This window comes from Cibotium barometz, chromosome 1 (assembly GCF_041138505.1).
Source record: "Cibotium barometz isolate CiBa-2024 chromosome 1, ASM4113850v1, whole genome shotgun sequence".
In the NCBI taxonomy this organism is placed as follows: Eukaryota; Viridiplantae; Streptophyta; class Polypodiopsida; order Cyatheales; family Cibotiaceae; genus Cibotium; species Cibotium barometz.
The window spans coordinates 80963055-80975418 of NC_141046.1; the positions used below are offsets into that span (position 1 = coordinate 80963055).

Here is a 12364-nt window from a genome sequence, read left to right on the forward strand (position 1 = left end):
TAACAAGAACATCTTAATTAGCTTAGAAGTTTAATGTGTTTTTAAGCTTTATATTTGATAATTCGCATTCCTCCTTAGCACCATATTTTCTTTCCAAATAATGTCTTACTTGACTTAAAAATAACTTGATCAATTGGATGGAAATTCATTTGTAAATTATAGCTTAAGTTACCCCAACAAGTTATTCCCTTTTCAAATAATATCATATTCCTCCTCCTTACTGCCATATTTCCTTAAAGAGTTTAGGAAAATCCCATTACTTTGGGAATTTTATTTCAATCTACGTTTTGGTGTATATTGAGCATTCAAAAGTTGTCGGAGAACATGGATCTAGAACCTACTCTTCAAGAGCTTTCCAACAATATGTCACATGAGGGGGTTTTGGATAAAATCTTAAAAGGGTTCACCATGCTCCCTATTTTTTGGTCTTGCAAAATGGGAATTGGGATTTTTCTAAACTCCCTAATATGGTTGTCTTTTGCAAATTGCAAATAATACCTTACTTGATTTAAAAATGATTTTATCAATTAGATGGAAAGTCATTTGCAAATTATAGCTTAAGTCACCCAACAAGTTATTTTCTTAATTAAGCATACTAAAATTAGAGTAACCACTTGGATTAACTTTTAGAGGACTTACATGATAATAGATTCACTATATGAAGTTTCATGAGTGTCAGAGACCATGACAATAAATGAATAATCTTTTAGAGCCGTACAATGCTAGGTTTTTTGCACTTGATTCTATTACATGACTCGGTCTCTCTTATATTTTTGAATCTAAATGCTGCACCAAGAAGTACTCTTTATTTTTTAATGACCATAGCATACTCTAGATGAGCAAGCATGTAAGAAAATGAGAGAAATTGGATTTTAAAATTGCGTGAAATATGGAGAGAGAGAGAGAGAGAGAGAGAGAGAGAGAGAGAGAGAGAGAGAGAGAGAGAGAGAGAGAGAGAGAGCGAGAGGGCTTTCTACCAAGAGTTAATGTGTTCTTGTGGAACACCATTTAAACAGTGGTAAGATGGGATCGGAAAAGTTGCGAGACTAGAAAGAAGGGATGAAAGTAAGAGCCAGATAAAATTTGGTGAACAAGAACTTGATTGGCATGGTCGGTAAGATGGACACCATCCCAATTGATGTAGAGTGATGGATCCACATATGAAAGTGCGGTGACGTATTGTCCATGCCACATGGTTGCTACTACCACATTGCACACCAAAGTCATAGTTGTGTAGGCCACCCACACCACAACATGCACGAGTTGTGTACTGAAACCCTTCCATACAAGCTTGTAACCATTTAGAAACCATACATTAACTTATTTGTGCATTAAGCCTTAAGTGTTTTTGGAGAGCAAAGTCCACTTTTATGTCATGACATTGTTTAACTAAGCTTATAAGCTAGAACGTGAGCATAACGTCATGTGTGTATTCCTCTAAAGGTCATGAGTTTTCAATGGTCATCAATTTTAGTGTTTTTTACTTTTTCCTTCTTCCCCTTTCCTTGGACAAAACATGTGACTTACATGGTGTTATAAAGCCTAAGGTGTAAGTCACCTCAAAAATGAATTATGGGCACAAAGTAAGCACTAAGTTTTTGTTCTTTCATGAGTGCTAGTTTCTCTTTGAATGGGAAAAAATAAGCCTAAAGCTTGTTCAATTTTCAGAAGTAAGGCTAAAGGATGCTCGAAAAGTAAGCCTAAAGCTTGTTCACTTTTCAAAAAAAATATGAGAGAAGGAAAAATACCTCCTCAAATTTTTTAACTTCTTTTAGTTTTAGTGTACAAAATACTTGTTCAAAAATGCAATTTTAATTCAGGACAATTAAAAAACTAAATATGAATACATGCATTAAGTCTAGCAGGGTCAATGGTATATGCATAGGTTTTATCTCTAGAACTTACCCAGCGTCACTATAAATGTTGATATAAGTGCCGCTAGGCACCATTTTTAGCGGTGCTAATTATAACGACGACGAGAAAATTAACTTTTTGAACCTGCAGCGCCGTCGACGCCTATCTTTGTCTCCCCAAAAAAACTCCCTCCACTCCTTTCCTTGAATTCCTGCACCGACTTCTCCCTTCCATCCATCTAGCTTCCCTCACATGCATTTGTACTCTTTATATTCCCCTTCTTCTTCCCCTTCCCCTTCCCCTTCCCCTTCCTCGTGATGATGAGACTCTTTCTCTTCCCCTTCCCCTTCCTCTTGATGAGACTCTTTCTCTTTCATCACCAAATGGCTATGGTGTAAGGTATTGAAGGTATTTTTCTCTTTTGTTTTATTCTAATGCATTAGTTTAGGAGGGTTCTTCTTCTTCTTCCCCTTCCCCTTCCCCTTGCTATTCCTTTTTCTTTTCTTATCCATCACTCTACAAGTGATGGTGTGACCTAATGATTAGGGTTTGCTTCTATTATGATTAACCTAATGATTAATAAGAAACATAATGAGATTAAGTTTAATGCATAGAGTACTAACCTTCTCCTTTTGCTTCTATTATGATTAACCTAATGATTAATAAGAAACATAATGAGATTAAGTTTAATGCATAGAGTACTAACCTTCTCCTTTTGCTTCTTCTCCTTCTTCTTTTTATGCATATGCTTAATGTGTATTGGTGTTTTGAATTTTTCTTGTGTTTGGTAGGTAGAGTTCATTAAATGATTAATAAGAAACATAATGAGATTAAGTTTAATGCATAGAGTACTAACCTTCTCCTTTTTATGCATATGCTTAATGTGTACTGGTGTTTTGAATTTTTCTTGTGTTTGGTAGGTAGAGTTCATTAAATGTGTTGCTAATCACTCTTTTTCGTTTCATGTTGTGTAGGTCTTGCACTAATCATCTCTTTTAGCTAGATAACATAAAGGTAAGCTCTCTTTTGTTGTATTCTTTAGGGTTTTGTATCTATGCATTAAGCTTTTAGGGCTTTGTATTACTAATTACTCTATTTAATCTTTTGTTTTGTAGGTCCTCTAATCCTCTCCTTCAACTTCACTAAAAAGAGGTAGGCCTCTAATCATTTATGATTTTCATCTATCTATTATTGCACCCTTGGTTGTCGGGGTTTAGGATTAGCTTAGGCTTAAGCATGTATACATCTAGCTTAAGCTTAATGCATGGATTAAGCTCTATGCATAGAAATTGATGCATGCATTAAGCTCTATGCATAGAGATCTATGTATAGGTTAAGCTCTATGCATAGAGTTTAATCTATGCATAGAGATCTATGCATATATTAAGCTCTATGCATAGATTAAGTTGTATACATTGAGCTCTATGCTTGCATAGATTAAGCTGTATACATTGAGCTCTATGCATTAAGCTTAATCTATGCATTATGCTCTATGCATAAAGCTCAATCTATGCATAGAGCTTAATGCATTCATTAAGATCTATGCATAAAGCTTTATGCATAGAGCTTAATCTATGTATTAAGCCTAATCTATGCATAGAGCTTAATGCATAGATTAAGCTCTATGCATAAAGCTTAATCTATGCATAGAGCTTAATGCATTCATTAAGATCTATGCATAAAGCTTTATGCATAGAGCTTAATCTATGTATTAAGCCTAATCTATGCATAGAGCTTAATGCATAGATTAAGCTCTATGCATAAAGCTTACTCTATGCATGAATTAAGCTTTATGAATAGAGCTAAATCTATGCATTAAGCTGTTATGAATAGATTAAGCTTTATGCATTAAGTTTAATGCATAGATTAAGCTCTATACATTAAGTTGTATATAAGATTAATGCATAAAGCTAAATCTATGTATTAACCTTAATGCATAAAGCTAAATGTATGCAAATACCTATAGATTAAGCTTTATGCATTAAGCTTAATGCATAGATTAAGCTTTATGAATTAAGTTTAATGCATAGATAAAGCCTAATGCATAGATTCAGCTTTATGTATCTAGATTAAGCATGCATGCATCTGGCTTAAGCTTAATGCATACATTAAGCTCTATGCATAGAGCTTGATCTATACATGCATTAAGCTCTATATATAGAGCCTAATCTATGCATTAAGCTCTATGCATAGAACTTAATCTATACATAGAGCTCTATGCATAAATTAAGATTTATGCATAAAGATTAATCTATGAATTAAGCTCTATGCATTAAGGTTAATCTATGCATTAAGCTCTATGTATAAAGCTTAATCTATGCATAGAGCTTCATCTATGTATAAAGCTTAATATATGCATAGAGCTTCATCTATGCATAAAGGTATTTGCATAAAGCTTAATGCATAAAGCTCTATCTATGCATAAAGCTTAATGCATAAAGCTAAATCTATGCATATATTAAGCTTTATACATTAAGCTTAATCTATGCATAGATTGGTCTTTATACGTTAAGCTTAATGCATAGATTAAGCTTTATCCATAGAGCTTAATCTATGCATTAAGATTTATACATACATAAAGCTTTATGCAAATACCTTTATGCATAGATTAATGTATAAAGCTTAATCTATGCATGCTATGTTTTTTATCATAAATATTGTGTTACTTTTTTTGCATGTTATGTCTTTTAGGTCTTACATTCTTGTGCCCTCCTACATAGAGTGACTCCAGTATCGTTCCACCTCTTGAGGTACTCTCCAATGTTCTTATTCTTCTCATTTATTTTCTTTGCGCCCTTGGATGCCAGGGTTTCAATTTTTCTATTCTCTTAGGCTTAGAGCATAATGCATAGAGATATGGGTAATTGTTGTAGTCCTTTTAGAATGTTGGTTAAGTCAAGTTAGGAGTGGTTCCACGAGCAGGTGGTTATAGTGGAGGCTCAGGGGTTGTGCATTCAAGGCCTACTTTAAAAACCCCTTATCTATGAATAAAACACACCCTTTTCTATTAAATCTATGAATACCCCCTTTAAATGGTACCCTTTTGTACGTAAAAAAATGTGTAAAAAAGGGGGTTTAAAAAATCCCTTCTATTGAACCCACATGCTATGCTTACATATTTATGAGTGACCCCCCCCCCCCCCCCCCCCCCCCCCCCCCCCGATGGGAGCCACCAATCTTTTTACTATCCTTCTCTTATAAAAGAGAAGTCGCCTTTGGCTTTAATAGTGGGGAACATATGGAAAGTCCTCAGAAGCTATCATTGGAAAGGGGCACTTTTTCCACCCTGCTTGTTTAAGTAGTATTCTAGAAGGTCTGAATAAAGTTCTAATATCACATGAGACGTATAAGAGTTCTAATGAATTCTTGTGTTATTTAAGTTTGAGCATGCATAAGGTATACACATAAGGTATAAGAGTTCTAAGTTTGAGCATGCATAAGGTATAAGAGTTCTAATGTTTTGTTGTGTTATTTAAGTTTGAGCATGCCTCGTTTTTATAGTGTAGACATGTGGGGGGATAATCCAGAATCAAGAAGCCCAATGTAGAATCGTTTAGTGTCCATCGCTAGTGATCCGAACATGGAGCGTCTCTCACAGTTGGCTGCTAGTCTGTCACATCGGTATGGGAGAGAGAGTGTGTAGGACATTTTTGATCCATTCCTTCCATAGTTAACCCTACACTGATGGTGGGGGGTACTTTGATGGGTGGTTCTACTCTTGGGTTACGCACTCCTATACCCATGTCCACTCCCATTGGAGAATCTAGTCCACATCTGGGTGTGTGCTGGGACTTCACATGGAGATTATGACTAGGCCACTCCACTCTCTTCACCTAGTCTATGACCTCGTACCACAATCTCATCAAATAGGAGGTTGCCTCTTCTCATTGTTCTAGTGGGGGTCGTCGTTCTATGGGGGTGGATGCGAGGGTTGTTTTGGGGCAGTAATAGATTTACTTCCAATTTCCCATCAGCTGTGGATGTGCTGGCACAGCAGGTAGTGGATCCAAATGATGCCTATGACCCAGTGATGCTTCCTTACCATGTGAGGAGGATAGATGGGTCGATCATTGAAGATAACAAGGGGAGGCATGTCATAGCACGTATGCATCACCTTGTAAATCTCAAGTTTAGAAACATTTGGGGCATTGACTGGATAACTCAAGACAATGCAAAGAAGTAATACATTCTACAAGTATTGAAGATAGAGTTTCCTATGCCCCACCCCGACTTACAATTTAATGAGCTTAAGATAATGGATCGTATATGAGGTCATGTGAGTCACAAGAAATCATTGATTACCAAGGCCATTAAGCATGGTAGCATTAAGCCGCCAGGAGAATTAGAAAAGGATTGGAAGAAGGCCAAAAAGACGTACCGAAAAAATCATGATCTATTCAAGCAACAAAGAGAAGCAGCCCAAGTACACATGCATAAAAGAGGGGCATCTCATCTTGGCTTAGGTGGAAGGCCATCTTTCCTCACTCAGTTTGTAGGTATTTTAACTCTTAACATTTTGTTTTCAAAACTTTGGTTTCCAAAGAATTAAATCTTATATAAATTGTTCTTTTTTTAATGTGTGTTTAACGTAGGAAAATGTGGTGGGCCATTCTCCGTCTCGTGAGGAGTATGACTTTTCTTATTGCAATGGGATCTCGGCCACACTTGAATGGTGGCACGACAACAAGGTGTCGCTTTGAACTATGAAGCTATGCCCTTTGTAAGTTTATATTATTTTGGTTTTATAAGCTACAAAAAATATAGACTATAGAGACGGTTATAGTGTCGAAAAAATATAGACGGTTATAGACGTGATGACGGTTGTGATTTTGCAGGTTTTACCCAAAAATATGTTTTTGTAGAAAATTTAAAATTCAAATTTTGGAAAGTTTTTGATGTCTTTGCTTAACCAAATTGTCCAGTATGAGTCTCCTAAGCATGAATATCATAAATATGTATTTAATGGAGCATAATATATCCTTTAAACTCTAATTTTTTTTATGATTTTTGTCTCTTGAGATCACTAATAAAAGAACCAGTGTATCAGTGAAAATTAGAAAAACCAAAAGTCATGTTTTTATTTTCTATATTTTTTTCTGTTGAGTAAGCTACCTAGTATAAATGCTAATGTAATCAACTGCAACAAAAAATCTAGATAACATGCAAAAATCAAGGATCTAAGCTCTATATTAACATATAAAAGAGTGCAAAACGAAAGCAAAAATCACACTATTTTCACACAAATCTCTACCAAATCCCATTCTCATTCATGGCACTATTTTCACACAAATCTCTATCAAATTCCACTCTAGTCATTCATGGTACTCCACTATACAAGAATGTGAGCAATGGGTAAACCATAGATTAGAGATAAATAAATAATAAATCCAAGGGATTGCTCCCTCACATCAAAGCCAAAAATGTTAATGCTAAGAGATAGCTTCAAGGGAACCACTCACATCTACTTGCCTCACCGTGTCATAGGGATCTTTCCGATGGTCGAGCCGGTAACCCTTAAGGCATCCAAGCTCAACACCACCATGGGTAGCCTACCATTCGCCTTCTCCCATGAGCTTAATTGTCATACCGTCGTGCACTACGGGTACTACTCTCTTCTCTCACCTTAAATCACTCGCACACACGTACTAGCATACATTAGAGAGAAGTTTAGTGATTCTATTTGGCCTATTACTTATACATAGCTTCATCTCATAATACATTGATCCATTACAACACTAGGCAGCACATCCTAGATCACTACCACATGCTCTTTACAGACATCCGTTCAGGTTTGAGATTTGGGCACCATTGTTTCCTGGCTTGTTTTTATGTGAGTTTGGTATGTCCATCCTTGACATTTGATGTAGATTACTTATGCTTTAGCATATAATTGGGTGTGGCAAACCTCGTTAATCCTAAAATGGGTTAACAACCTCTCTATTATATTCTTCAATGGGAGTTTGCTAGCATGTAAACTAGGAACATGAGTTGCCTTAACTAAATAAAAATTAAGAAATTTCCAAATATATCACTTGCTAATAAAATGAACTTGGGTTTTGGTAACAGGGACGTCTTAATTAATTTAGAAGTTTAATGTATTTTTTAAAGCTTTAAATTTGATAATTCATATTTCTCCCTGGTGCCAGGTTCTCTTTCGAAATAAGATGTTACTTGATTTAAAAATGACTTTATCAATTGGATGGAAAGTCATTTGCAAGTTATAGCTTAAGACACACACGTTGTTTTTTTGATTAAGCATACTAAAATTAGAGAAAACACATGGATTATCTTTTAGAGGACTTACATGATAATAGATTCATTATATGAAGTTTCCTAAGTGTAAAAAACCATGACAACAAATGAATAATCTTTTAGAGCCGTACAATGCTAGGTTTTTTGCACTTGATTCTATTACATGACTCAGTCTCTCTTATATTTTTGAATCTAAATGTTGCACCAAGAAGTAATCTTTATTTGTTAATGACCATAGCGTACTCTAGATGAGAAAGCATGTAAGGAAATGAGAGAAATTGAATTTTAAAATTGCGTGAAATATGGAGAGAGAGAGAGAGAGAGAGAGAGTTTTTTCTACGAGGAGTTAATGTGTTCTTGTGTACTGGAACACCATTTAATCAGTGGTAAGATGGGATGGGCAAAGTTGCGAGAGCGGAAAGAAGGGATGGAAGTATAGGCCAGATAAAATTTGGCGAGCAAGAACTTGATTGGCATGGTCGGTGAGATGGACACCATCCCAGTTGACGTAGAGTGATGGATCCACACATGAAAGTGCGGTGAGATATTGTCCATGCACATGGTTGCTGTTACCACATTGCACACCAAAGTCATAGTTGTGTTGGCCACCCACACCACAGCATGCACGAGTTGTGTACTGAAACCCTGCCACACAAGCTTGTAAGCATTTAGAAACCATGCAATAACTCATTTGTGCATTAAGTCTTAAGTGTTTTGGAGAGCAAAGTCCACTTTTATGTCATAACACTGTGAGAGAAGGGAAAAATACCTCCTCAAATTTTTTTTTTTCAACTTTTAGTTTTAGTGTACAAAATGCTTGTTCAAAAATGCAGTTTCAAATTTGAGGGCGAAAAGGATAAGGCTCTGTAAGAAAAGTTTCACAAACACTGAAATAAAGTGTGGATATCTTCATATCTTTGGATTTAAATGTCTATAATATCTTGAAAGTTCTACAGAAGGCCTGCACAATATGGTGCAAAAGAAGTAGAAAGGCGCAGATGCAGCAGTTACCGTATCGGCTGGCGTCTTGGATGATGGAGTACTGGATGTCGTAGGTGTCGACGTAGACGAGGGTGGCACCAGGCAGCTGCTGCTGCAGAAGGGCCAGCTGCGATTTGAGAAGGCGATTGTAGAAGAGCACGGCGTCGTTGTAGGGGCGAGCGCAGCCGTTCTCGTCGAGGTCCGCCTGCGTGTGCGGATACTTTGTCAGCACGAACGGCATGCACCCCTGCGGCCCCACATCCATCACCCATATCGTCTGCGCCCCTTCTTCGTACAGCTCCTGATTATCATGCAAAACCAGCACCACAACAATATATTGTAGCAGCTACAATATCTATTCCATACAAAACCCGCTTAATTATCGAGTTTACTTTCAATTACTATAATTACTTGCCTTGAGATTAACTTCAATTACTTAATTACTTTTTCAATTGTGCTGCGCCAGGACCTCACCTTGACGGCGTTGCTGATAGAGTTCACCACGCCTGGAAGGTAGCTCTTGATCTGCTCAGCATTCATCTTCAAGTTCATGTAGGCGTAGCTGAAGTCATTGCCACCGATTTGGATGATGTATAGCCCATCGGTGAATGCATTCATTGGGGGAAGATAGTTTCTGCGGCCTGCATCGCCAGCTCCCTTCAGTACAGTTAGCTCATGTAACCAATCACGTTTTAGAAAAGTATCCATGTTATTAGTCATAATTATACCTTGACGACTCTTATGTAAGGTCCAGTTTAATTATACACAAGGGGGAGGACAAGATCATGCACCTTTGTTCTCCGACACCGTCGAGACCTGCTCTTTGAAGACTTTGAATTGATTGACTTGAATGTTGAGGCTAAAAGGGCTCATGAACAAGGTGCCCTTTGCAGTCGCTCCGGAAGATGCAAAATTGGCACCTTGGGTGAAGTTGGAGTCCACTGATTGCAAGAAGGGGCTCAGGAAAGACATGCCAAGCCCTTGTGCTGATGAACACACCATGAATTCGTCATGTTCAGATGTGAAGCTATGGCCGTAATGCTTAGTAGTAACGAGCGAAGGAGCTCGTGATACTCATCAATGCTTCTTTCGGGCATGATATTTGAGGAATATGCTTTGCTATAAGTTAGAGATGAGAGTGCTATGGTAAAGATAGCAATAAAATTGCATAGCACGAGCATGAACAATGTTGACACAATTAATAATTAATAAGTCTCTGGTATGCTTGGCAAGGTTAACGTGGTAATACTAAACTTTACTAGACCTGCCCGAGGAAATGCGATAACTGAGAGACGTACAATGTATCTTGCAAGAATATTAGCAAGGGAAATGAGTCTTATTTGCTTTAATGTAGATAGGATTAGCAAAAGAAACGCGATCCTCCATCTACATATGTGCTGTGCTGTAGCTAATTAGAGTTACGTGACACGGCAGTGCAGCTTAGAATTCGCAAGGGCAAATGCCATGATTGAGCCGTAATGTATTGAAATTAGCAAGAGACGTGTGATATTAAGTCAGTATGTGATCATAGCTGAGCTTCAGAAAGGGAAATGCCAATGTAAGCTTCGACTTAGCGAGGGAGATGATGTGCTTAAGTGTCTACTGTTGTAGCAATGTGACGATCCGGACGTCGTGTTAACATGGGCAATTAGTGTGGTTAAGGTTAATGCAGTTTACCTAGGAAGTCGATGAGGAGTCTGCCATCGCTGTATCGGTTGACAGGCCTGTGGAAGAATGTCTCACCGTACGGAAGCTGTTCAGAGAGGGTTCTGAAAGGGAAGGAGACATGGATGCCGCCTGTGTCGGAGGTAGAGTCGCCAAAATTGAAGATGGCAGGAAACGCACACTTGGCAGCCACACACGATGGACCCAGCATTAGGCAGCAGAAGAGCACTATATGTGTAAGAAATCTAGATGCACACAGGGCCATCTTCTTGCTTAATTGAAGCTCAAGCATGATGCTGCATCGTGTAGAAAAGGCGCATAGTCGAGCAATCCTAGCAAGCTTGAGTAAACGAAGGAGAAGTGAATCCTGTTTTATGCATTAATGCTTTTCAAGCTTTTTTCCTCCTCGTGTTCTCCTGAATATTAGAGTTGCTTGCCAAGGCCGCAGTGATTCGCCCTCGCCGTATCCCTTTGTAGAAGGGAAGTCGCAAAGAAAGGATAATAGGGGGGGTGAATCTACTGACAAACAGGGAAAAGCGCAAAAACAAATAAACACGCAATGTTAAATTTTGCTAAAAAACACAGGTGTGTGAGTGTGCGTGCGTGTGTGGGTGGGGTGAAACTGTGAGTGAGTGAGAGAGAGAGAGAGAGCGCTCAAAAAACGTGTGTGTGTGTGTGTGTTGTGACACTGTGTGTGAGAGAGAGAGAGAGAGAGAGAGAGAGAGAGAACGCAATCGGGCCGCGCACGGAGCAGAATCGGTGGTGGGCTGGTAAGTGGAGACTCAGTGGAGGAGGCACATAAAAAGCTGAAAAAGTTGTCCACGCGAAACCCATAAAAAAGCTTCATCATTTTCTTCTTCACAAGAGCTGCTTTTTCACACATGCAGACTGACATGCACCGCTGACCCTTCGACCTTTTCCCTACGCGACAAAATGAACAGCTGGCGTACCATACTAAATACGCGCCAACAAACTTCCAAGGCCGGTCAAAGTTTTTGCACTCTCGCAATTACTTTGTAAACTTTCAATATGTACTCACAACATTTTTTTAGTGCACATTAATTAATGACCGTGTATTATCAATAAGGTACCCCTGGGCCCTCATGGTGTAAAGATTGGAGGGTAAGGATTATATTTGGAAAATGATGATACTTTATTTTTATAAATAGAAGTGGGTGCCCCAAGTGCTCTCTCACCACATCGTCTTCTTCTTGCGTGGAGGCTGCGAGCTCCCTCTCCCTCCGTCTCTTGTTTGTAGCTTCCTAAGGACGACTCTCTCTCTCTCTCTCTCTCTCTCTCTCTCTCTCTCTCTCTCTCTCTCTCTCTCTCTCTCTACGGGAGGGCGTTTGGGTGGGGGGGGAGGGGGGGCTTCTTTGCTGTTGGAGGAGGGCGGAAGGAGGACCTATGTCAAGGGAGGAGGCTGCAAGGATGTGCTAGCTGCCGGATGATAATGATCTCAGTAGAGGAAGGGGGCTAAGGTTTGTGCACAAAAAGCCTGCGCAGTGGCCACCAAATAGGAAGGGGGACAGGGTGGCTGCGCGCTCAGGGGGGGGGGGGGGGCAAGATTAGACTGAGATGGCGGATGTTGTTCCGACAAAAGCTATCATTCGGC

General features: G+C 38.7%; 1 protein-coding gene across 1 annotated transcript; it reads right to left on the minus strand.

The window, feature by feature from the left end:
- Positions 1-8309: 8309 nt before the first annotated feature.
- On the minus strand, positions 8310-11227 carry LOC147642486 (GDSL esterase/lipase At4g01130-like). The gene is made up of 5 exons (XM_086806979.1): positions 10765-11227; positions 9879-10073; positions 9562-9728; positions 9118-9388; positions 8310-8751 (listed from the first exon to the last, which is right to left on the minus strand). The coding sequence occupies exons 1-5, from the start codon at positions 11042-11044 to the stop codon at positions 8483-8485; spliced, it is 1182 nt and encodes a 393-aa protein (XP_086663105.1). The 5' UTR covers positions 11045-11227; the 3' UTR covers positions 8310-8482.
- Between the last annotated feature and the right edge of the window lie 1137 nt (positions 11228-12364).

Bases quoted from the DNA above. Each gene is read 5' to 3' on its own strand.
- LOC147642486 (XM_086806979.1), bottom strand. From the start codon at position 11,044: ATGCTTGAGCTTCAATTAAGCAAGAAGATGGCCCTGTGTGCATCTAGA. The intron at 10,074-10,764 runs GTAAACTGCATT...TGTGTTCATCAG, and splicing joins ACTCCTCATCGACTTCCTAG to CACAAGGGCTTGGCATGTCT. The intron at 9,389-9,561 runs GTGAGGTCCTGG...CATGATAATCAG, and splicing joins CTATCAGCAACGCCGTCAAG to GAGCTGTACGAAGAAGGGGC.